Source organism: Opisthorchis viverrini (assembly GCF_000715545.1).
Source record: "Opisthorchis viverrini unplaced genomic scaffold opera_v5_179, whole genome shotgun sequence".
Classification (NCBI taxonomy): Eukaryota; Metazoa; Platyhelminthes; class Trematoda; order Opisthorchiida; family Opisthorchiidae; genus Opisthorchis; species Opisthorchis viverrini.
The window spans coordinates 196,385-223,672 of record NW_008751828.1 but is presented as its reverse complement, the minus strand read 5'-3'; the positions used below and the strand labels follow the sequence as shown (position 1 = coordinate 223,672).

Sequence of the window (27,288 nt, the reverse complement as noted above, 5' to 3'; positions counted from 1 at the left end):
ACTAGCAGTTCTGAGGCACTCAACGAGCCCCCTCTTCCGCTTCCATGGATGATCTCCGAAAGTACAAAGAACATCTAAGAGATGGTCCACGCTATGCACAGCTGGTAAGTGTTAGTTGCAGTCGCGATTGTTGATTTCACAAAGGTGGAAAGGTGGCTCTTGAAGGAGGCTGGCGATGTACAAGTGTACGTGACCAACCTGCTTACGCGGACGTTGGCACCAAGGCTAGCCGTATTATTCAACTGGCGCGGAATAAATGAAAAAGAAGCCTTCGGGTCAACCAGGCTGGCCCGAGGACTTATTTGTAAGTAGTTAACTGTTATTTTATATTTAGCTAGTTGAATCGGTGTCCGGATGAAACACAATAACTATGTTCTTCGTTACAGACGCGACAAGTGAGAAGTTTCCGAACACAAATCTGCGACAAATAAAGGAAATCGTTCATCTCTGGCAGGAGAACGAACGGCAGAAAGTTCGGAAACGCCTGCAGAGAGCCACCAAGAGCGATAAATGATTTCCCCCTGTATTTTTTAAAAATTCATTCATAAAAACTTTTGTACTTGAAGGCGCTTATTGACATCCGGAAAGGTAATACGCTGAGCAATTATGTGGGGGCAGGTGGACTATCACTTAGTGTTTACGATGTTACTGAATCGTACTGGGGAAAGAGACAAATCCGTATAATGGGCTATATTTGCGCGTCTGACGACTTTAGCTAAGTGCGGAGTGGGTGCGGAAATTCCGATACTAAGTACGGATTTTCCGCACTTGGATGCGGAAAGGTCTGCACTATTTCCGCATCCGGGTACGGATTGGGTGCGGAAATTTGTTTCACTTCCGCAAAGAATCTTCAACCGGGTGCAGAAATCTCCGGAAACTGTGCGGCAGTGTCCGCACCCGGGTGCAGACATTCTGCAGAGATTTCTGCACCGGTGCTAACTGGGCTCATGAGGACAGACGCCAAAAAGAATTTGGGTATCTGAGTCTCCTCAAACTTTTCCTTCTCGCTTCACCACGATAAATTGGCACAGAAGGTATTCGGATGATCCGACGCACCTTCCCCGGTATTATGGGCATGGACTTCCAAGTACCCTATGGGGCCCATGTCAGACCGCTCCTGGAATACGCCAACCAAGTTGTCTACTCAGGACGCACGAAAGACGTCACCCTCATTGAGCGTGTCCAGCAAGCCGTTACGAAATTGGTCGCCGGCATCAAATTCATGGAATACGAAACGCGCCTCGCGATGCTTGATCTCTTTCCCCTGGAGTACCGTCGCCTCCGAGGGGACCTAATTCTTCCTTATACCCTGTTCGGAGAAAGCCTGGCAAGAAGGCTTTTTACCGTTGGCCCAACAAACACCAGGCAGGGACATGGGAAGAAGATTTTTAAGTTCAGAGCGCACACGTTCGTTAGGCGACATTTTTTCTTATTTCGTATAATAGCTGCGTGGAATGACCTCCCTCAGTCGGTTGTCCACGCTCCTTCTAGAACCCAGTTCAGAGCACTACTAGACATTTATTCGCGCGAATCCTCGTGCTGGCAAGCATACTGCCCCGTGCTGAGAACACAAAGAGCAGTGCTATACCCTTTCTTCACTTGTGCCTTTCAGGCGAACGACAGCCGCTGAACGACAAAAACAAAACTGACCCGGGAAACTTGGGCAAGAGCTTCGATCCGTGAATCCGTGAAAGAGCGTAGGCAGCTAACCTGGTGAATCAGCAGAAAACTTCGATCCTGACATGGCCTTGGAATCAACTCAACCCCGGTCCTGACCGCAGATAACCAATTTGAGGAGCCTTCTACGGGCCGAGGGAAGCCGTGCCCTTATTGGTCAGCTTGTAGGCCATTCAGAATGAAGTTCGGCATTCTCGTCCCTCCCCCTTCACCCACCTCTCGTTCAGTGCTGCACTCTTCTCTCCCCTACCCCTTCACGGATTATATTTGGACGTAATAAATTTTGTTATCATACCGTAAATAAGACATTAGTAATTCTCCTTTGCCGGCACGCAACTTTCGTCCGGCCCAAACTTTCGAAAGTTTTCGTTGCACAAATTTTGCTCGTGTTGATCGGCACGGGGCGCTCGCACACCTGGAGGCTACCAAATGTCCACCAGCCGTGGACTCATGTGGATCATCCATCACCCGATCCCCTGTGGATTGCTTCAACACTAGGTTGTCGTTCATTCTGGAGTACACAGCTTAACTTTAACCTTGGACGCACGCGCCAGTGCTAGAGCTCTTTCTTTCGAGCACATACTGGCTGTTGTGCAATACCATTCGCTCGTGGTTACCTGGGCTACCGAAAGAGCTTTGTCATCTAGTGGTTAACCAGACGAACCCACGTTCGTATGTTATATAGCCAACGGATTAACCGCTAATAACCACCGCAGATGGCTTCATGTTCACAGTCCAGGGTTCTACGTTAGGTGTTGGCTTAGGATAAGTGACAGCTGGTGGGCACTATAGATGTTTAAAGCATTCGGCAAACGGTCGAGGCGTTCTTACTTCAAGGTGATCACTGAAGTGCGACCCTTGATGTTCCGCTCACAGAAGATTTACTGGGACCGGTCGTGCGGATCAACTAAAATGGTATTCAGACACACCACCTTTCTGAGCCTCCTTCATTCCCTTTGCTTTCCGTGTCCACCAGACTTCACGGCCGGCTCGCGCGCTCACTTTTGATGTCAGCTAATTCGTGTCAAATTATTTTCGAGATCACCTGGGATATTTCGGCCTCTCATCCAGTGCTTGGTTAGCCTGGTAGCCACGTGCCGCAGGTGGAATTTCAGCGCTGTGCAAGGTGACAATCTCGTCTCAGTATGAATCTACATATGATGTAGGAGCAACTGAAAAAGCCTCTTGAAGACAATTTTGGTGAATTCGTCGAACATCTGGATCTTCCAGTCCGGTTGATTTGTACACACCTCATGCAGCCCTGAAAAACGAAGGGATAATTGACTGAACGAGCGCGTGGTCGGAATCCACAAACTTACTCCAAAACGAGCGGCACCCAGTTATTGACCCGTGACATCGGTGACTGATGGAAACGTGATCAACTCGAGTTCGTGGCCAGCATGCCGTTAGAGGACACCATGTGGCCGGATGAACTTGGCATAAAAACAGCCTGCGATCAGCACACAGCTGAAGCAATCGTTCACTATTATCCGTACAGACCGAGTCCCATCTCTGTCGAGCGCCTGATTGAGTTTCAGGTGCGCTAAGCCTGCTCACTTTTGCATTCAGATATCCGGTGACCGCAACGACATCTGAGCTTTTAGCTCGCCTCACTAGGACAAACGGGGAGAGTCGATGGTAGACCCCATGTTTAAAACGGGGTCTTGTAGGGAGTGTGGCGACTACACAGGGATCAGATTGACCCCGGTTGTAACGAGACCGTTTTTTCGCCTTATGGTGGCTCGTGCAACATCAGCTCGAGTGCAGCAAGGGGGATTCCGGTCTGGTGGGGGTTGCATTGGATGAATCTTGACACAAACGACCCACAATTGTATTATTCCTGGATTTTCAAAGCACATTCGACTAGTTTGACCTGTCTGTTTTCCTTGACACTTGCCACTCAAGGAATATTCCGGAAGTTTGTTAACACAAGCTCTCTGTATTTCTGCATTCTCATGCTTTCGAACGTGTGAGGGTATACATAGAACCCCAAAAGCTTCCGTACACAAAGCGGTGTCCATCAGGGTGTGCCTACTCTCTCCATTCCTATTTAATTTCGTGATCTATGAAATAACGAGACGATCACTGAAAGTCCTTCAACTAGCTTGTTGATCTGGAATTATGTAGACGATATCGTTCTCGTCCTCGAGGATGAGGAGAAGGCGCAGGTGTTTTTGGTTGAACTGACCGAAGTCACCACGTCTTTTGGTATGCACTTTGCACCCAAAAAGTGTAAGGTAATGCTCGTGGACATGCCGTCACTGAACACGACACTTGCAATCCAGGGAAAGGCATTCGAAGTTGTGGAGTGTTTTGCTTATCTTGGAAGTCGATTGAGTTTTGATCATAGTGTGACAAATGAGGTCCATGCGCCAATTAACAGGTCTTGGCTTGCGTTTGATAATTGGAGACCTTTGACGTGAAAGCGGTATGTCCCTGATTCTCAAGCGACGTGTATATCAGGCTACAGTGTGGACTGTTTCTTTGTATTGCTGTGAGGCTTGACCTGTTCGATCAGCGGAACTAATACGTCTTCATATGTTCGGCAATCGTTTTTTCCTAACCACACGGGTTGGTGTCAGGGAATGCGTAACAAGACAATTGGGAAGTGAGTTTTCGGTTGCGTGACTGGAACTACCATCGGAGAATGTATCCAGCACCAGAATCTGCGTTGGCTAGGCCATGTATTGCTTATGCCGAACCATGGTTTGCCGAGGAGAATACTGTTTTCTGTGCCCAATTCAGAGTCAGTCATTCAGATGTCATGCTGTCGATGATGATGATGATGATGATCTTCATTGCGCCTGGTCGGAAGCGCTGCTAATCGATGTCACTGTTGTTGTTGTCAGTTTCTCCCCGGGTACCCTGAAAAAGTATCTGGAGATGTAGGCACCTCGGAATGACTGTAGCAAGCTGGCACTTTTACTCTTTTCTTCACAATTAGGCTTTCAAATAAATTATATGTGTACGACAGCGAAGCGTCAGTGCTGGACACTAAATACGTCGATGATGATGATCGATATTGTGTAAAACCCTGAGCGGTCTCGGCGCTGAATGCTGAAAATCAATTGGAGAAATCGTCTTGTTGGACGAATCTAATTCGTGTCCATTAACTCTGAAACCCGCTGCGCAAAAATAGCATTTGTCTAACAATGATATTTGACCTTAAAAACACCTATGACAGCAAGTTTAAATTAGCAATAGCTATGGGCTGTCTCGTAACCATTAGCATTGACAGCTATGTTATTACTGATCTTGTTAATGAGGAGTAAACGTTTGCTTTTTGGGATGCGGTGTTAATTCATCTACTTTATTGACTATATAGACTTCTTTCGCTGTTTTCATTCCGCGGACAACCATATCAACCATCTATTTCAATTTACTTTAGCCTGGCGTTACTTTTGGTGTTTCCTCGGGCAATTATGTTCATGTTCGTGCGTCCAAATGTTACCAGATGTGCGATTTTTCGTTGCGTAGCTCTGGCCAATCGTAGAACACTGACACACAGACATTCGATTTTTGCGAATAGCAAGACTGTCACTCCTACCTTGGTTGGCAGATCATTCTCTGTAGCGAATCCTTCTTTATCAGTCGATGAAGTGGAACATGTCCGGGGACCAGCAACCAAGAAGAAGTTCCAGGCAGAGACTCAAAAGTTGTTGGATATAGTTGCGAAATCGCTTTACTCCGAGAAGGAGGTAAGTTCTTTATTGAACCTGAGTATCCAGTTGTCATGTGATATTTTACCCCGGAGGAACTGTAGATTTAGAATACTTTGGTGTTCCTGACATTTTCGATGAAATGCCTATAGAAAGTAGCGAATATACACTCATCTGCAAACTAATTTGGTTCTTTCGAGAGACTCACCTGGAACCCAGCTGAATCTCTCGTTTATGATATTCTCAGAACCAAATTAGTTTGCAGATGAGTCCATATTCGCTAATTTCGTGCAATTTGGTTTCAAGTAGAACATAAGGTTGACGGAAACCCGGGGACTGCGCCTACCAGATGAGCCCCAAGAAGGGCGAAACCGGTCGTGGGCTGTCGATGGATTTTCAGCAACCTTATGAGTAGTACATTACAAAAATATGCCTATAGAAAGTCTTCCTGATATTCGTTAATACAACACTGCCCGTCGCGGGTAAACAGCTTTGATGCACTCCAAGGGGTCATCTCAATCGTCATCTCGCGGTTCGTGCATCACAGTAATGGGTTTTAAGATGTTTCGTGAGAGATAGGATTTCCCGTTTCATCTGGACTGTGTCCCGGACGTATTTATGATTGCACATCGTATCGCAGTAGTGAGCACTTGTCATTTAGTTCACTGAGGATCGGCCCCTTTTTCTGTAGCAAAATTTGAATAAGGACTGGATAAGAATAACTTATCACGAATCTCAGCAAAAATATCGTAATTATTTGGAACTGGGTAGTCATTACACCATTGTGCATTTTACTGTATCTCATTCTTCTCTTCTGCTGTCTCCGATTGGCATTGCTACTACGAAATATCTCAGCACATGATGTCTGCATATCCGAGGCTACATTTGTCGACTCGGTCAAGCCCAGTTCGGTCATGAAAAATTCACCGATTTGACGGGATAGTGTATTGGCTGTGCTGGCCAGAACGATGTTCAGGAACAGTTCGTAGGAATCGAATCGGTTATTCTAATCGCCACATGGTGTCATCTGTCCTGAGTGATTTTTCGTTCAAAGGCGTGGCTACAAGATATTTTCCTGGGTGGAATTATTCCTTTTTAGAAACTTTTTCCGGAGGAGGAACACTATTCGTGACCAAAAATCTGTAATGCATTGAGGCCTGTGGGATACAATGCAACAAGAGATGGTGCTTGAATAGAGTCTGGTAGGATTCTGGGTTGCCAACCTATAACCTGCTTTTCGCACTACATGAGTCGTATATTCAGTGAGCTCTTGTTCCGCCATTCTGCATGCACATATTTGTCCGCTTCAACCAATTGTCCGACGGAGATCTAATTTCATATAGAACACATCACTGCTTTATGTACTGCGGTGCTAGTGCTTGGAGGAATGAGGGAACAAGATTTTGAGTCCATACACATCTTTTCCAGCTTTATTGAGATTGTCTCAACTTTCAGCTGGGTTGACTAGAGCGAATTGAATGCGAACATACACACTCGTTGACTCATTTACTGCCTCTGCGACTCCTGTCTGGTTGACAGCATCTCATTTTCGTAATACTATTTTGGACCTGTCCACAGTGTCAGTGTGTTACCAAAATAGCATTCACTTTTGGCAGCCCTCTCACTGCTGCTCTAGATAGATTCCTGGCTTTTTCGTCGTCTGAAACTAAGGACCACTTCAGTATAGCACTTTTGAATCCGGTCAACTCAGAACGCGACCAAATCAGGTTCATTGTATAGTTCTGAGTACAGCTCACCGACGCAACATGACATTAAACACATCCGATTCTCAGTCCCATTTTTTAACTGTGAGGCGTCCATATTTACAATACATATCGTCCAAAGCATTTATTCAGAGTTTATGGCAATGGGTCCTGTTACTTGCTGGGAGTTCAGAACGCCATTGACAACACTGCTGAGATTGACTCGGAATTCGAAATACTCACGCACCCAAACAACGGTGCAGTATTCTCACTCGTGACTAAAATTTACCGATGGGTTATGGTTTCGATGTAGGCGACCCACTAGTTCATTTGAGTCAGGTAAAGCATGCGTGAATCTTCGTCTATGGATTAACCATATGACTCGCCGCAACGAAATTTATATCACCTAAAAGACTGCCAAACAAATCTCTGGTCAATTTTTCTGGGAAGGACGCCGTACATCAAAGGATTTATCACAAATACCGGAATACATTACGAAGCAGAAGCTAGGCAGCTGATAACCAGAATTTCAAGTGGTCCTCTTAGTATGCATTTGGGGGCCAGGGATATGGAGCGATCATTACGTGATTTTCCTATTTCGAAATGCGTGAATATGCGGAAGCTCTTCTAGTGGACTATGGTTCACAGGAAGCACAGTCAGGCGAGCTCTTAATTTTTTCATGGGACCGTAATCGACAGAAAGTGATATTCAGCGATAAAAATCGTGCTATCTGGATGGCGTAGATGTCTTTGATTTAAATACGAGATGCATAGTAGCGGAAATCCCAAAAGGAGGGAGTAGTCTGATAATGTGCTGTCCCGTTTCTTTCCCAAGTGTGCATTTTGTCGCTAAACTAGACGGAGAGAGTCACAGCTGATCCTCACCTCGGGACATTTTTGAAGATAAGACAGAAAAATCGTGGATAAACATGGCAACGTCTGACTTGATGTGACCATTGTCTCTGTCCCTTATTGCCGAATTATCCCCCACATAGTTACAGGCAGACCTATTCGAAAACTTGTGGGGATTTAATGATAGGGTTTTGTGCACACCTGCAACATGATTTCTGGTATCAGTGCGGGACTTAAAACTTTGAACATGAATATAATGTGGAGCGAAATTTCTGCGTACTTTATTAAGAATCATTTAAAAATTAAATCTTTATTAGCGAGGTGCACTCATTTCGGCGTTAAGTTGAGACTAACCTTAATAATGTTTCAAACTGTCTGAACATGCAACCTGATGCTTCAGCAGTTTGGTGCGCACGAGAGCAAAACTGCTCACAAGTTTGGATGAATGGCACCTATTAAACCGGGACGGTGCTTGATAATCTTTCATGCACTTCAGCATTTCCAGCAAAGTTTCCTAAAAAGTCCAAGATTATGCACTGGAAGTTCAAAATGCTGCATAGACGAGGTGGATTGGCTCGCAGCTCATGGTATACCCTCAGTCTCTAATTGTGGACCACCTATGCTTGCATCGGTCAAGGTGGCCCGCTTGGTACATCACTATTCTTAATGAGACGGCACTGACGGACGAAGCACATAGGCTGCTGTCGATAAGCTACACGAATCCCTTACCTCAAACATGTCTCATTACGATTGACTGAATAGCTGTGGGTTACTGTGGCGTAATCCCGTCCCTGGTCGAGGTCCTCAAGTTTCTTCGAGTTCGCTTAGGTGTGAGGGAGTATGTTGCACGAAACCATGGTGAAGTCACTATTCTTGGCTGCCCGGATTTGTAACGGTAACTGAATCCTCAGGGTAGGCGGATTTTATTTAACCTTGAGTTAAGTAGCACGAAGTCCGAGTATACCCTGAGAGTGTGAACCCTCTTTAAATCTACACCGAGCGGGCATTGGGAATAGACAGCTTTTCTTTCGAAGAATTACCTTTCACTTCGTAAAACGAAAAAAACGCCTCAGTCTAACCCACAATTCACTCTAGAATTATGACTGGTTTGAGCTCCCTAACATTGGATTATTTCGATTATTTCGTAACACCAGTCATCGTTTTTGTCGGATGGACCGTGTGGTTTGTTACATGAAAATAACGTATCTTTCACTCAGCCTTGATGTATGGGGGCGTTCAGCTGTAGCACCCTTCTGGTGCCTAGCTGCCATGCCATCCGAAGGAAGCATGAGGGCTGAGATACTGCCAGGTTGCCCAAACCTAGACAGGGGAAGTCGAGTGGCGGAGGTCGGATTCGAACCACGGACCTTCCGGTCAGTAAATTTGCGCTCTAACCACTTGGGCCATCTCGCCCCCGCCCTTGATATATGCACAGAGATTAGGGATGATATTGTGGGTACCAGCGTCATGTTTCGCATCTGGTATGGTTATCGCAGGTTGAAGTCACCTGTCTTTTGTCGGAAATGTGTTGCTACCCATTTCTCTTTCTTGTAGATGGGCTTAGGTTGTGAGTGATTTCTTCATCTTTGTGTATCGCAGCTGTAGAGGAAAGTTCACCGGTGCACCATTGGTTCACAAGGTGACGGAAGCACTCGAGGGACCACCGAGTGTTTGGACCACTCATCAGACAACGGACAACATATCCTGGGGGCACAGAAATTCCGTTTCTGAAGTGAAGGGAACACCCCCGGTATTCGTGAATTCTGATGCGACCTTGATAATGACACCACGTTCTTCATTCGGTACCCATGCCGCGAGGTCATCTCGTCATTTACAGTGCACTGGTGAAGCGAGCTTCAGCACGTGAGATCGTGCTGATGCTGTCAGTATGGGTACCTATAGCGCGGTACTTAGTCACCACAGCAACAGGGCTGAGAGTGAATCATGCAACAGGTGCCCCCCAAAACGTGACGAAAAGGTCGCATTATTGTGCGAGATTCGTAAATTTTGCGGCATTTCGGACGGTGCAAAGTAGTGCGTAACGTTTCCTAAAGTGTTAAAGAATTGAATCAAGTAGTAGTGTCCGCTTCAGCCATCAAGGATTGTCGACTGAAACCTGTGGCCACCCTCGATGTTGTTTGTGTTCACTAATCCTATTGAACGGAACGGCTGCAGTGCTTTTCCTCGCCCGAGCAAATAAGCAGATCTGCGGAGATAACTCGCTGAAGAGGCGTGCTGTCCTGCGTGGTATTCTTTTGAAGGTGGATTATGTCGTAAAAATCAGAATTATCGAAGTTAGTTCTTCACAGGGCTTCTGTTCAAGGTGGTCCTCCAACTCAAGGTCTCAGAAAGGGCAGAAATATTGTTTTGTTGTGCGAACTCTCCTTACCCAGAGGTTATTCTCAGTACTAGCTGGTGACCCTCGCCAGCCCGACGGAATATTCATTCCCTTCTTTTTGCCACATTGTCGCTGACCACTTCCCGTGTTCTCACGTTATTGTTTTTCCCTTAGTTTGTTGAGCTACATTTTTCGGGCTGTAAACGAACGGTAACCTTGAATTACATGCGCACTCTTGTTTTTGGTTAATTTGCCCCCCATATGAGACGTACTCGGGAAATAACTATCTCATACAATCTTGCGGGTCATTCGATATAATCACTCTTGATAACAATCAGCACTACGTGATATCCTTCGTCGGTGAAAGGGGAAAGACGACCCAAGTAGTTACAGCGCGAATTTACTGAGTGGAAGGTCCGTATTCGAACCCGGATCTCCGCCTCTGACTTCCTAGGCTTGGGCGACCTGGCAGCCCTCGTGCAACCTTCGGGTGGCATGACAGTTAGGCACCGAAAGGGTGCTACAGCTAAACTATTTTTATTTTTTCTTCGGTGAAGGTGTCGTGTAAATGTCGAAGTTGATTGTAATGACCTCAAAAGAAGGACTCTATTTAGTTTAAATCCCATAGGAGATAAAAAGAGGTCAAAATGCACACTCTCCTCTTTTTGTTTGGGAGATCGCAGTGCGATGCGAATTTGCTGCTATAAGCTCAGAATCTTGACTTTGGTGTTGTTTCACGTGAATTTCCTTGTGGCTTTTCAATACACAAGGATATCAGTGAGTTTGAGCTCCCTGTGGCTCTCCTTTCATCTTGCTTACATCTGATTTGTGCATTGTTGTGAATCTTTCATATGTTTTCTAGTGTGGATATCTCCCCAGAACCTCTCAATATGCCAGTAGTCTGATGCACATTACTGTGATTCCTGAGGAGAAATTTTAATTGGCCTTTTGGAAGGGCCTGTCTTGGGGTGATTTTTTTTTAGTTGTTTTATGATTTCTCTTAACCCTATGAGACCAGTCAGCCCATTTCCTGACATAGTGTCTGATGCAAAACATAAGGGTTAGGATAACTTTTCTTTATCACACTGGTTTAGAGACAAGCAACCAAGGTGTGAAGCTAACTAACGACTTTCTTTGTCTTGATCTTCGCACTATCCCAAGCTCATTCGATGCAAAGCACACTTTCCCTGGAATAGATTTAGTTTAGAAAGGTATGCCCTGATTTCTATCTTTTGAGTGTTTTTGTTATTCACGTATTTAGGTGTTCATCCGTGAACTTATTTCCAACGCGAGTGATGCGATTGAACGCCTTCGTTTTCAACGCACTACTGCTGAGTCAACTTCGGACGACAGCCCAATGGAAATTCACGTGAAGACCGATGAAAGGAAACACCTGCTGGTCATCCAAGATACGGGAGTTGGCATGTCCAGGGAGGAAATGGAGCTCAATCTCGGCACGATTGCTCGCTCGGGGAGCCGTGAATTCCTTTCCAGCTTGGAGAAACAGAATCAGGGAGCCAGCAATACCGATATTATTGGTCAATTCGGTGTGGGATTTTATGCCACCTTTATGGTTGCTGATAAGGTATGACGTTTAGCACAGCTGTCGGTTTCACCGCTCGTTGACTGTTTTCCTTATTCTCTATTGACGTTTAATTCCACCCAGTGCTAGTTTTAGACTTGTAAATTCTCTATCGTTCGTCGCCCACGAACTGACCGGTATTTAGGCAATCCTACCAGTGCAGTTATGATTGCTTCAGACTGTAATCAGTGGCTACAGTAGTGTGTTCAGTGACTTCTGACATAAGTGTTGTTACTCCCTCGTAGTTTTTTTTCAACGTTTTCCTACTACTTATTTTTATGAGGACTTTGCTACCTGTTAGCAATGCTACAGACTGCTTTCTTTCATCAGTTCGTTTCCTGCCACACACACCGTCTGACTCGGTGGAAGCACAGGACTGTTACACCAACAGAACAAACTAGCTTTGCTTTAGTGACTGCGGTCTGGGTGGAATGCGGATTGGGCTTAGGAGGCATCCGGCTTGACCCAGTGAGTCATAACGGAATGGTAACTCTGAGCAACCAGCCGGATCGAATGCTTCATCTGTCCGTCGTTGCTCCAATCCTTGGTACACGGAAACCAGGACACTTTTTCGGAAGCCTCTTAAGTGCCCCGAAAATACACGATAATGCCAGAAGCCTCTCGCATTTCAAACCATGCTGAGAACAAAGCGCACCAGAGACGTCCAACACCAACCAATTGTTTTCCGAACTCTCTTTGAGTGGTTTCGGTCGATTTCGTGCTGTTACCCGTGTAACAGTGTATACCACTGATGAAGCATGCGAGTAGCGTCTGGACTGATGTACAGAGACATAGGTAGAGGGTCAACGTGAACAAATAGCAAAACACTTGTTCGGAAACGAAAGATGTAACAGCTTGATCAGATTAGAGTGAGTGGCTTTTATGTGCAGTTCAACTGCATGACCAGTTAACTGATAAGAGTGAAATGGGAATACAAAAACAAGGAGCTAAATGCATATCTCAAACTGTCCGAGCTGACAGATTGTACCAGTTTCTTTAGCAGCGTACTTGGTGACACAGTAATCTAGCATAAAGCGGTGTAGTGCGCAATGTCATGTTCACCAAGTTTTGCATGTTTTCCGCGCCCATCAACTCAGAGTAATGGACTGGTTAAAATGCATCAGCCAAGTCAACTCACTCACTTTTTGAATTGTCTTACATACGTGCCTGTGTGCAAGGTTAGCTTAACGGTATCCTGGGTTCAGTTGCGCGGATATAGTCTTCGAAAATTCCCAGCTATATGAATTTGTTCTTTTGCCTTAGAATCTCAGAATTTACGATCGGCACGCACGCTGAGTTGGGCTTGGAGTCTGGTAATTCGTCCCCCTGAATTGCGTTAGAGGCCAGCGGGAATATTTGTCCGAAATTCAAACATTGCCACTATTCTGTAAGGTATCCAGCGCTTGTGCGTACCTGGTCATAGGAGGAACGCCCTTCGGGGACTTGGTTGGTGCATTTAAACCAGTCTTTTACTCTACGCTAGACGGACACGGAAAGATGTACAAAACCAGATGAACATAGTGACATTGTGCACTACGCCACCGCTCTACGCTAGATTACAAGGTGCCAATAATTGCGCTGCCCAGAAAACTGGGACAGTCAGTCAGCTCTGACTATTTGAGATATGCACTTAGCTGTTCATGTGATGGAATACTGATACATCAGGTGCATTCTTTGGCAATTGATTAGTCGACTGCCGAGCATGGCAGCTGACTTGCTGATGTTTCGTCACTGTTCTAGAAGACATCTTCAGTGCACTGTTGGGTTGATAGTGGCTCTCCCAGCGTTTGTTCTTATGTGGTTTGAAAAGAACAGCTTCGAGCTGTAACCTGATTGGCTGTTGACAATCATCGCACTTGGATTACGATTGGTCCGATCGTAATATGTGTTGCGCTGTGATCTGCGTTCGATTGCGTTCGATTGCCACATTACGTGATGTAGTGTTACCAAGGCACTTAGCTCATTGTTTTTATAATCCCTGTTCACTTTTATCAGCTCACTGCCATGCAATTTAACTGCAGATAAAAGCCAATCGCTGAAATATGATCAAGCTGTTACTTCTTTCGTTTCCGACCTAATGTTTTGCCATTTGTTCACGTCACCTCTATTTCAATGTCTACCTACCAGACCGTACACTACTCGCATTATCAGTAGTGCAACCATCATTCGCGGACACGTGGCAGCCAAATTGACCTTGTTTTTGCCATCTATTACATTCTGTCTAAACGACTAAACACATTGTAAAACCCTTGAATCCAGTTCTGGCCATTTCTGTCCCTTTTTGTCCTCAGTGTCTAATAGAGCTGTCGGCGATTTCCAAGTTCCCCCAGGCGTAGTACACAGTGGTTGGGTACAGAATCTACGAGGCTGCATGGTAGGGAAGAAACAATTGCCTAACCTTCCAGGTCTGAAGTGTTTGGCCGTCGGACACTTGCCTTCTGCAGTGTATCAAATAAGTGGTGTGCTTTACTCACTGTTATCCCTTCATATTATAAGTGTGTGCGATCGGAAGTGATTGTTTGAGCTAGAGTATACAAGTTTACTGTGGGCCCACACTATAATCTTCCACTGCTGGGATAAAACTAAGTTTGTGCCACGCTAGTAATGCTCGTGATCCGTTTGGCCCTCGGCGCGTATGAGGGCATCAACGCACATGTACGGCAAAACCGAACGCATATGTTGGTTTCGAAGTTAGATTGTCGTGTACCTTGTGGTTGAAAGTGCGGTTTGTTCTAGGACCGAGTAATCAGAGCATTGTCTCTGAATACTGAAAGCTAGTTCATCGAATGCTGCTTTGATAATGCTAAAGCTGGTGTAGAATTCGCTGGATTCTGTGTCTATTCGCAGTTAAACACCACTCAAACTTTTCCGTGGAAACTTCACTGATGCACTGCTCCCTACGCCCAATTCACTGTCCATTCACGTTGCACTTTTTCAGTGTCCAGGTGATCGCTGCTCAACTAGGGTTTGAATGTATGTGGAAATTACGCTATTCACCTACGGCAACGTCTTGTTGTACAGTTTACAACCGACCACCAATACAAAGAGACCTGTACAGCTATCTCATTTTGTGGCACCTGATGAAAATACAGCGTTTACGCTAGGCATAATTGTTGCTGTTTTTCGCGATCCACATGAGTAAACTGCACTCAACTTGTGTTCAGCTGTAGCACTCTTCCGGTGCCTAACTGTCAAGTCACCAGCAGGAAGCACGAGGGCTGGGACACTGCCGCGTTGTCTAAGCCTAGACAGCGTAAGTGGAGAATCAGAGGTCGCGTTGGAACCACGGACCTTCCGGTCAGTGAATTCGCGCTCTAATCACTGAGCCACCTCACCCCCTCAACTTGTGTAAGTATCAAACGAATGTGAACCGAGTTGGAGTTGCTCATAGCAAAAGGGCGATTTCAGTAATTTAGTCAATTCCATATATCTTTCAGGTGTGCTCTACATGACAGTATTCAAACGGTCCTTGTGCGCCAGTGGTAGCCTTTTGTAGCGTAAGTGCACGTAGTAGATGTGCAGACGGCTGCCGATACGCCTTCATCGCAGAATGACGGTTACTCTTACTCCGGTCTACACTAGACATTCCTTTTGAGTACCTTACTCGCTACCAGATGGATAGGTGGTGATCAGATTTAGGTAGAATCAAGCAGTGTTTCACGGGGAATCATCGATTGCTTTCGATCAGAAAACGCAAATTGATTTTGGTTTTCATCAAGAAAATCCGGAAGACTCGTGCATATAAGGTAAGGTGATTGATGTTACATTGTTCTGGGTGGCTTATTTAGGCTTGGTGTTGCAAACATCCCTAGACTTCAGAGCCCTTCAGCTGCTAGCATGGCACTGGGGAATTCGAAGCCATGCTGCTATCTGATGTATCGGCACTATAGTCATATCGCCGTAACAATTCGCTTTGTTTTTCCGTGACGAATCCCAGTTTATATCTGTACATCTCACTTGTTTTTAATTATGAGTGCATTCCCAGTTATCAGTGATTCATCCATGCTTTCCTCCTCGTAACAATCTCTAACTCTATTTTATAGGTGGAGGTATACTCACGTCCCAATTCACAGGATGGTCAAGAGACGGTTGGTCATCGTTGGTCGTCTACCGGCCACGATGGTGAATTTGAACTTCATGAAGCTGAGAATGTCAGCCCGGGGACTAAAATCATCATGCATCTGAAGGATTCTGCCTTGGAATTCTCGCGCGAAGACGTTGTAGAGGGGATATTGAAGAAGTATAGTAACTTCGTTGGTGCACCAATCTATCTGAATGGTCGGCGCGTGAATGCAATCGAACCAATATGGCTGAAAGATCCGTCACAGGTAGGAAGTGTTTTGTGGCAAATTACTCATCAGCCGACATGGAGTCGTTTTCTGTTATCCGGTATTCCAGTTATCCAATCCACCAGCAAATTTTTACAAGTGCAGATCTAACTACGACTTGGCGTTGAACCGAACAAATCTAACTCATGAATATTTGAATTCTTCGTCAAGCGGCTGATATAGCTGATATTCAGCATTGGCCGCGTAATTCATGTAAATTGAGGCGTTAGCCCTGACATAAACTCTGCAAAATAGACAATAAAGAGGTATCCGGATTTATGTGCCACATTATTGATAAGGTTGCTGAAAACTCTTCGTTTCAGTTGAGTCTCTAGTCAGAACCAAATTTGTCTGCAAGGGTATTTTTCCCTGACATAAACTCTGCAAAATAGACAATAAAGAGGTATCCGGATTTATGTGCCACATTATTGATAAGGTTGCTGAAAACTCTTCGTTTCAGTTGAGTCTCTAGTCAGAACCAAATTTGTCTGCAAATGAGGGTATTTTTGATAGCCATCCGGGTTAATTATCGAATTTTCCCATAAATCTGAAGATGCATTCTTTAGCATCTCGCATGCGATGGGGACCCTGCCATCCTGTTTAGCACATCCGGTGGAGGGCACTGTTACAAACATTATTCAGGATTGTTGCATGGACCGTTCTGTGCTCCCTGATCTTCCTTTCTCTGCTTCGTCAAACTTTCTACATGGGTATTCAATCATGTGGCCATGCATAACGACATTAATTAACATAACGGTTTCCGGAGAATTTTCAGACACCCGTTCTTCGTAAGGAACTATGGAACAGGTTACGCTCCTATCGCACCTTTTCCCCTGAGACGCTTTGTAGCACATTAATAATCAATCATTTGCGCTTGTTAGGCTCACCACAGACTTATTTCCTGACGTTTCGCCCCTGAAGTCGCATAAATTCTTTTTTCACTCGACTTATCGTACCATCATCCCAGGTTACCGAGGAAGAACATAACTCGTTCTATCAGTATTTGTCCGGGAATACCTACGATTCTCCGCGATACACGTTGATGTATAAAACCGATGCGCCAATCAATTTGCGCGTATTGTTATACGTTCCAAACTGGAAACCAAGCATATTCGATGTGGCCCGTGAATCAGACAATGGTGTCGCTTTGTATTCTCGCAAGGTGGGTTCTATTTCCGTCCATGCGTTTGCTACGACTGTTCTGTAGTTGTAGGCTTCAAAACAGTGGTCGATCGTTGTGCGATGTGGTACATTTTTTTAGTGATATGAGATTGCCACTAATACGAAAACAGTGGTGGTGGGGTGAGGCCTTCATACCTATGTTGTTATACGGTTCTCCCTCTTCTCTTGAGACCGATGAGCAAGCTTCGATTACGTTCACCGTTTCATTAAACTTTATCACCCTTTCCAGGTACTCATCATGAACCGCACCGCTACTTTACTTCCCAAGTGGCTCCGATTCTTCAAGGGAGTGGTTGACAGCGAAGATGTACCGTTGAATTTGAGCAGAGAACTGCTGCAAGATAGCGCTTTGATAAACAGAATAAAGCGTCTCCTAACCGCACGCGTCCTACGGTTTTTCTCGGTTAGTATTTTACTCTTTTTTGGTGTCCATGTTCTTTAGGAGGCTTTTTCATCGGTTTCCTTAGGTGTTATGGTTCGTTGTTTTCATCATTTTATTTTTTATCTCGTAGTACCATTTGGTTGGGTGCATCACTTTTCCGAAGACGACCAGGTGCGTTGAAGCATTAGCAGTTCTTGGGCTTCCGTAGAAAATTCTGGACGTCTTGATTACTCACGGGTATTTCCACGCTATTCGTGTTGAATAATCGCGTTTGGCGTTGCCACACGACTACTCCTGATCGTGCCAACCTTTTGGCGTTGTCTTTCTTCCTAGTGTATTTGCACTAGTCTCTCGCCCAAGGCTGCAAATGTGGTGGAATTTCACTAGAATAAACTCACTTGAGATTATTTTTGCATACGCAATGTATACATAATGTAAACTTCGATAACTTATCCTCAGGATGTTTGTGGTGACTGATTCATATTCCTTATCTAGCCTATTCCAACCTATCTCACTATGACAGACACTGTTGTCGTTGAGATGTTCAGCTGGCTTCATCCCGCGGGCTGTCGTCACAGCTTGCTGCTGTTGATCGTACTTCTGGTGGAGCCCAATTCTGAACTCTGTACGACATGTAGATGGGTTTTCTTATGCCGGTAGACTGACCGAAATTTGAATCTCCTGCAGTATCTGTTGTGGAGCTGCGGAGTATCGCGTTCAGCTGCAACACCCGATGCCTAGCTCCGTGCCACGCGAACGAAGCACGAGGGCCGGAATACTGCCAGGCTGCCCAATCCCAGACAGGGGAAGTTGAGAGAGAGTATCCTGTGGAGCGTTATCAGTCCGTTTATGGATAGCGATGTATTGTCACGTGAATGGCGCATTTTTCATTCAATACCTGGCCAAAGACACTTTTATCTGACGTGTACTTGATTGAGTGAATATTTAACAAGACACGCCTCACTCGTCTCCTGTCCCCGTACGTTCGAAGCTCACTGGAACGGTACACTTAGTAGAATCATGCTGACCAAAGTACAATCGCTAATAGTTCCCCAGCACACTAGTTCTGCCACAGCCGATTCGCTTGTACTCAGTGTCACTAGTAATACACTTCCAAGGAATGCGTTCAACCCAGGTACCTTGGCTTTTGCTGTACTCTCTTTTAGTTAGTTCAGTGGATTTGACCATATGCACATGTTTGTTCCCTTTATTCACCAAGAAGCTTCTGTGACCCTTTCACGCTGGACGCTTATACTTCTAAATTGTGAGCTTTGAAGCACAATAAATCTTATCCATCAAATAATTAATCGACAGCCGCGACCAGCGTTACTGTGGGCTTCATTTTTTGTTTCAGGTCAGATCTCAGTAATATACTTAAGAAATATGGCTGAAACGTTACCGGACGCGGAGTCCATATTCGCTGACTCCCCGAGCAAGTGTCGAATCCTGATATCAAGACATTCACAACCTCCATCAGTGAGGCTTGAGTGTCCCAACCGTATGGGTACTTTCATACGCTACTTTCCCAAGGAGTTACAGGCTGTCCTCGGGAGCACGTCTCAGGTTTTAAATATCTGATGCCATTTATTTACAACGTATGAGAAATTTGGCTGGAGCATTCAGTGACTCCTTTCAATGGCTGTTTTACCACTCTTGGGGGGTTGGGTAATACGGCTTTCCCTTGCGGTACCACAATAGGCTCTGTTTTGCTTTAGACCTTGTCGATTTGTTATTTAGTTGTCATTCGCTTTCAGCTTGGTTTGGGTCGATCAGATGAAGCGCAGGACGGATGTATTTTTTCGTGCTTCAAGGTCCTCAGTTTGGAGGTAATAGTTGCCTGGCACAACGTCACAGAATCCCTACAGTACTGTGTGTTGTCTGGCATTACTCTGGCTGTGGGAAATTGTTAGGACGTGGCATCGACATCGGGACGTCTACATACTCTGTCCTAAATTGTACAGTTCACTGTCAGAAACATTACGGTGGAATACTTGATGATTTCATTTCCGTTAGAACAGAAGTTGGGTTAATGGTATTGTTAAAACCTTTCGGTGCGTGTTTATCAAAGAATGGTATCCTATTTGCAACGTGTCAACTGTAGGCTAAGAAGCAACATCCGAGCAATGCAGAGAAGTGTGGACATGGTTTTGCATGTAAACGGACGAAGTGGTTTGACATCTGGGGCTGGGTGATCAAGACACGTGTGTGCATGCGTACAAGTAGTTAGTGCCAACTGTGGATCTGGAGTGAGAGACAGATAGACAAATACTGTGTGGTGTCCCATGCCTATCCGCTCTGACAGATGGGTGATATATCCGGGCCTCCCGACTAAGTCGCCGCGTTTGTTGTGTGGTTGACTAGTAAAGCTACCTTTAGGAGCCGTTCTCTGCGGCCGTGGAAACCGAGTTTCAGTATGGTAGCCTGTCGAAATTCACTTGATGATGAATCAACGATGTAGGAACAAAACTGCTGAATCATGCTCCTTTTTATCTGGTTGTTTTTGGTGGAGTTTCAGATATTTTAAGCACTCTTGTTTCTAAATGTGGCACAGATATGTTGGCAATAATTGGGGATATAGATGAACTCATGGTCACTCTCCCCGTTTGTTGGTAGAAGCGAAAAATATGCACCCAATGTAATGTTTACTAGCCTCTGATATTCCTCAACTGTTGAGGGAGAACGATCAGGTAACGAGTTTTCTGCGAATAACACACTATCTGACGCTGTTTGTAAATAAATCACGTCAGAGCGCACAAAACGTTGATCTGAATAAACATGTGTTGTTCAGTTTGATGATAGGATATCCAGAGTTTTTAGTTCTGTGCACTGAGAAGGTAGGTTAAGAGTTTCGCTAGTACGAACCTTGGAGACCGTCTTTAGTCTACGATGAGCCTCAGAGGCACACTAGTTTAATATCTTTTCTAAATCGTAAAAACGTAAATCCTAAAAAGCCTTTGGGCACAGCGGAAGCCAAAGTGACTCACCTATTTTCCCTTTACTTTTCCAGAGAAAATCCGCAGATGTGTTGTTATTCATTATTACAGTATTTCTGTTTGTGAAAGGGCATCAAAGACATAGGGTACCATTCATATGTTCAGCCTTACGATCGTCGCTGACTGTTGTTACCATGACTCGGTTCCCTATATCCGGTCTGTTAACTTTTGACTTGACTTTTCATATAGGTGTGCTTTCAAGGCTGCTTGTTCTTCGAATAGTAGTTTACCTACATGTGATCTTCGGCTTTTAATAACACTTTCAATCTGAAGACCAGCTTTGTTGACAACTTCTGGCGTTAATAAGTTTATCTTATCCTCAATTACCGGCATGACGTCAATCGGCTTCAGCAGTTCTGGGTTTAAATTGAAACTCAGACTTCTACCGAGCAGCTTAATTTCACTATCTAACAAGTTCATGACTTGTCTGCTGATACGATAGCGTAAAATGGTAGACAGACTTCTGTGGAGCTTTATAGAACTCTCAGACTTCCTCTGTTGTCCGGATTTCACTTCGTTTTTATTTTTGGAAAATTGTGCTGATCCGGGTGCGATATACCGATTATAAGTCGTTCCCCTGTTGCACATCTTGGGGTTGTGGTTTCTTTCGGGCTGCTTGCAAATATATTTTCAGTAGTCTATACTCCGCCTGAGGAATATGCGTCCAATCATTACAGCAGCTCGTTTAGAACTTCAGTTATTTGGGCAGATCCGCGTAAACTGCGTTGTCAGCGTTAGTTCAATGAACATGTTCATGTTGCGCGCGATGAGCGCTAAAACAAAGCAACAATAGGCAATACTAAGTTGACAGTCTGTCGAAATATTGGGAACTCGGGTGCGTTTATCGATGATTGATTTGTCCGTCAAGCTTGTTTGTAAGTTAGGTAAGTTCTCTTAGGAGTGTATGTTATGTGTCACCTCAAAAATGTTTGATCAGACCACATTGATAGGCTGGGTTGTTGCGTGCAAACCCTTTATGATTTTGAACAATCATGTTTCTGTTTAACCTATTATTTGCGTGGGAAATAGATAACGAGTGACCTACACTACCGGTTGAGGGCTAGAATCCCGTTGAATAACTCAAATTATTTGACAACACAAACTGTCGGCGTGTAATGAGTGGGACCATCACAATCGGATATCCAGTTGAACATCTTGGACGAGTCAGGCTTTATCAGGTGATTGGTGATTCAATGGTAGGGCGTTCACAACTCCCAGTTGTTTATCCTGGGATTGATGCGATTGTTGCGCTTCCTGTCGTCCCCAGCATCACATGATCGCTAATCAAACCTAGTCACCTATCGCGTTTGTTTTCGTCCACTTACATTAGTTGTTTCAGAGTAATTGGCGTGCAGTACATCATGCGCTCTGGGAATTGAACAAAGCTTTCATTTTGACCAAAGTTTTGTGCTTTATGGTACTGGTAATGTCATTAGGAAGGCATCAAAAACAATGTTTTCCGGCTTTCGTCCGCAGGCCAATACATTAAACTAGTGAAAATTTAACCGATAAAGTTACAAGGCCAGCCATGATTCGTCCAACACGGTAGGCATGTAGTATGGACAGCCAGCCTATCGATGACCTAGAAGATTGGTTGCCGCGTCTACTTGACTAGTGCGTGTATTTTTGTGTCAAGCGTTATGGCCATGCAAACTAATCCCTCACAAAAAGCGCTTCTGATAACCTAGAGGTAGATTGCGTAGGTGTGTTTATACACCACGCTTTTGAACCAACTTCGTGTTGGGTGATATGAAACGCTTCTATAGAATTGACAACATGGCCTGTGTGAGAGGATGACAACTCTGATTGACCTCTGAGTGATTCCATTAGGAATCCGAGTGGCAATATGCTGCTGCACCCTTAAGTTGCCCAGTTGTTCGTCTACAGCATTCCGCTGGTAAGGTGGTCACTATTTCGCTCGTAACGTCACCCGTAGATCACATGGTTTATTCTTTACTACTTTCGCCTTAGCTTCTAAACAACGATACATTTATTTCAGGGTTAAGGTCATTCCCCTGATTAATGAACATTCGCCTTCATATTTATGCGCCTTCGTGCAACCTCATACGTTCCCCGTGCCTATAACATCTTAGCAACAGTCTTCGCGAGAGCCTGAGAAATTCGAACGGTTCCTCAAAGATTTTGGCCTGTATTTGAAAGAGGGATTGATTACGGAGCCGGAGCAGGAAGTTCGTGAGCAAATAGCCAAGCTTTTACGCTGGGAGACCAGTGCACTTCCCCCCGGGAAGACGACCAGCCTGGAGGAATACGCCGGACGTATGGTTGCTGGTGAACGCACGATTTACTTCTTATCCGCACCAAGTCGACAGCTAGCGGAGACGTCGCCTTATCTGGAGGCCATTCGCAAGAAATCGCCGCAGATTGAGGTGGGTTTACTGTTTTGGAGTTCAATGTAGTATTTTTATTGACTTGTATGATCAGATTAAGCTTATGTAGCTCGTATTGACTGGAGCGGTCGTATTTTCACACCTGATACCGAAATTTCCGAGTATGACAGACTTGTTTTGACTCAGGAATTTTCCGCACGAACTCTCTGTCCGGGGACGAATTTCAATCATCATCATCATCATCGACAGCATGACATCAGTGTTCAACACCGATGCCTCACTGCCGTACAACCATGACTTATTTGAAAGCCTTATTGTAAAGAAAAGAATAAAGGTGGACGGGGAAGGGACTTAGTGCTAGCTTAACACAATCATTCCGAGGTGCCTACACCTCCAGACATTCATTCAGGCAATCTGGACAGAAACTGACAACAAGAACGCCACTGACATCGGTTGGCAGCCATATCTTGTAGTGTCTCCAACCAGGCACAGTGAGGATCACGCGGTCCCCATCCTGGAAGGCGAGTAGCACCGACAGCACCCAAGCGTTTCGTGATCTCCTTCATACTCCTCTGCCAGGTCATGGGTTGACCACCTCTCTGTTTACGCCACTCTGAATTGGGCATGGAAAACAGCACTCTCTTCGGCAAACGATGGTTCGGCATACGTAACACATGTCCCAACCAACGCAGCTTCTGGTGCTGGACACATTCTTCAATGGAAGTACCCGTTACACAACCGAAAACACGCTTTCTAACTGCCTCGTTACGGATTCGCCGACACCAACCCACACGAGCTATGGTTCTGAGACAACGATTGTCGAACACCTGAAGACGTCTCAGGTCCGCTGCTCGAATAGGCCAAGTCTCACAGCCATACAACAAAACAGCCCGTACTGTAGCTTGATACACACGTCCCTTCAGATTCAGGGATAAACCATTCTGACGCCATAGGTGTCTCAAGTTAGCAAACGCGGCCCGAGCCTTGCAGATTCGTGCATTCACCTCATCTGTCACACTACAATCAGAACTAATACAACTTCCAAGATACGTAAAACGCTCCACAACTTCCAGTACCTCTCCCTGGATTGTAAGGGGCGTGTTCAGTGACTGTACGTCCACAAGCATGACCTTACACTTTGTAGGTGCAATGATTAGGAACCTTAGCAGGTTCGTACTATCTATTAGGCGTTTACATGTAGCAAGGTCACCACATTAGCCATCGAGATCCCCCACAAACGTGACACTAACCTACAAGGTGTGTGGTCATTTTTACAAACATTATGAAAAAAACGCGTTACTTTCCACTAACAAATAAGCGAAAGTCTTTGCCCAGGGTTCGATGGCGGTGAGTTACTGTCAAAAAATATTCTCGTTTGAGAACACTTTATCCGTGGCTCCCGTTTATGTTTGTATACAAGCATTTCAACCCATGTACTTTTCAGATGTTAGGCGAGAGTGCGTTTCAAGAGGACCCCAATTTCCTCCAGGTGCTCCTTCAAATCAGCTATAATTTCCAGCAAAACGGATCCCATTTCGGCCTCCTTAGAATGGAGAGTAATGTTGAAATTCTGTTTTTCCCAAATATATTTGACAAATAAACACCCGTCATCCTTTCCTTACTTTGTTCCTCTTTTCTAGGTTTTATTCCTTTACGAGCCCTACGATGAACTGGTACTTATGCAACTGGGGCAGTATGACAGGAAAAGCCTGCGGTCGATTGAAACGACCATAGCTGAGGATTCCGCAGATACTGATTCCGTTGGACCCGAGCGGCCGAATTGTCTCACGCAGGACGAGGCTTCGCGACTGGTTTCGTGGGCGAAAGGCGTATTGGGGCTGAAGGTGAAAAATGTTAAGGTACAGGTGCTGATTTGAAAAATTTTCCCCACCTCGGTATCTATCTTGGACAATTCATTTGGGTGCTTGCATATACCCCACTTAAGGCAGTGGTGTATGCGCAGTCCTACGGTCTTGTTGGAGAACGGATCACTAATTGTAGGTTTGCCAGAGAGGAAAAGCAATTTATTGTGAATCAAACTCAGAACTTGTCCATTGGCTGCAGGATTCAGACAGAGGGTCTCCGTTTTCCACCATTCATAGCTACGTACAGATTAGCCCCATTGACGACTGTGTAATTCACTCCCGGCTGTTCGACGCTTAATTAAAAATGAATGTTCGTAATACGCACTGTTTTAACAGGTGACAGTAGAATAAGTTGATTCTGTCACAACGAATTTTCTCCGTTTCCTTCCCCCTTGTTTCATGCCTATTATCGATTTCGTCTGAGAACCCCTTAGTGAGGTCTGATATGACCTTGTTGCTTATCAGCGCGCATGTTTTACTCAAACAGCAAGCCCTGACACAGCTTTGTGCTGATTAGGTTTCTCTGTTGGTCATCGACATACAAATCAACGTCCTGTTTGCCTGCTCGGTACTAGGTCTTCCAGTTGAGTTCCAACTGGCTGGTAACTTGTCTGTGAGTAACATGTGATGACATTATTCAATGAACAACTGTGTGACATCAGAGTCGGAGAGCATAGTAGAAAAATAAACAGGCCGCCGAGAAACGCAGATGAATATCAAGCGTTACTGAAAGACTCGGCGATTGCGGAACACGCACTCGACACGGGACACAAAATGTTGAGGTTTTGAGGTGAGGACTACGGTCCACGTCACACAGACTGATCGCCGAGGCGGTAGAAATCGCCAATCATCCCAGCGTTAACAGAATGGAAGGCGTTGAACTGGCTAGCGTGTGGAGAACGGTCTTGGGTCGCTCGAGCTGACACGCGTTGGTGTGCGGTTATCATCTGAAATCCACTTGACCTCAACCCCCCTCAAACTAAATTGTCGGAGCACTCGCAACCCCACAAAGACCAGGGAAAATCTAACAGCGGCACCCGAGGTGAATCACCAAGTGAAGCACTCTGAATTGGAAGATTAAGGAACGAGAAGCGATCGGAACTAATTTGGAACCCCTCTAACCCATCAATTCAAGATTTTGGCACCCACACTAGCCGACAAGAGCCGTTAATTGACACTCAACACTGATCTAGTGTGAAGAGGACTTACTGATTGGTTCCCCGTCTGTCTTATAACCCGGCCAATTTGTTGACCTGTTCACTTGACCTGATGAAGCTTTTGTGTCAAAAGCGAAGCGTTGCCCAAATAAAACCTACCGATTGTTTACCAAGCTCTTCTGAAACTGTGTGACTATTCTGCCATAGGTCGAGGATTGGAGACTCAGGATGATCTAGTGTGAACCTGAGGCATCTGTAGTAGTCGGCTTAGGCTACGCATTGTGCTCATCTTTAGTTGACATCTGTCGTCTGTCAAACGTTCAACCGATGAACTTCCCAATATGCATTATTGGTCGTCGCGCTGCTTTGTTTAAATGATGCATGTCTTTGTCACTTGGTCATACACGAAGCTCCCGTCTGGTTAAATTTGTTTATGTTTCAGTTCAGAGGTAGGGCATTCAGCAACACAGCCGGTTAGGCAAAATATTGTACAAGAACAGGGGTACCGGTTATTACTAATTGTTCACATAAAAACGAGTTATTTTGACTCCTTTCAGTAATGCTCACCAGTGACTTTCTGCTTACTACATGGTGTAGCTTTCCTTCATCATCTTTTCTCATTTCAGGTGACACAACGACTGGTCAACCACCCATGCTTTGTGTCCGTCCGAGAAGCCGGTGCCATGCGTCACTTTCTCAGAACCACGTTGGCCGATCGACCGGCAGAGGAGCGTTTTCATGTCATGGAACCAATCTTGGAACTCAACCCCGAACACGATCTAGTGCGCTATTTATCTCAGCTGCTTTCCAACCCCTCTGACGAAGACTTAGCGAAAACGTTGTTGGAACACCTGTTTGACTGCGCCATCGCCCAGGCTGGCCTACTGGATGACGTTCGTGGCTTAGCCGGTCGAATGAATGACTTAGTGACCAAACTTATTCACAAGAGTACTGTATCCCCATCACCCTAGATAGTCATCTCATTGCCTACCTGGTGTTGTATCATAGCGCGCTTGCCTTTTGAACCATTTCTAATTTTCGCGTAACACTGAAACCTCGGTTTGAACACACCGGTTCTTCTATTCCCCCATCAGAGACTCTTTCTAGGAAGCCTTTCATTGAACTGTTTTCATCAAGTAACATAGTATTCACCTTTGACGGTGTAGTTATTGGCGGACAAAGTTTGATAAAATTTTGCAGCGTTCATTGAGGAGAAAGCAAC

At 45.2% G+C, this 27,288-nt stretch overlaps 2 protein-coding genes across 2 annotated transcripts; one reads left to right on the top strand and one right to left on the bottom strand.

Moving 5' to 3' along the window:
• Positions 1–5,064: 5,064 nt before the first annotated feature.
• On the top strand, positions 5,065–27,288 carry T265_07448 (hypothetical protein; the record flags this gene model as incomplete). The annotated part of the gene is made up of 8 exons (XM_009172977.1): positions 5,065–5,375; positions 11,491–11,814; positions 15,855–16,139; positions 17,107–17,301; positions 17,551–17,724; positions 22,790–23,083; positions 24,685–24,903; positions 26,693–27,288. The coding sequence occupies 8 exons, from the start codon at positions 5,100–5,102 to the stop codon at positions 27,035–27,037; spliced, it is 2,112 nt and encodes a 703-aa protein (XP_009171241.1).
• Positions 20,844–21,284, bottom strand: T265_07449 (hypothetical protein; the record flags this gene model as incomplete). Its single annotated transcript, XM_009172978.1, has 1 exon — positions 20,844–21,284. The coding sequence occupies one exon, from the start codon at positions 21,282–21,284 to the stop codon at positions 20,844–20,846; it is 441 nt and encodes a 146-aa protein (XP_009171242.1).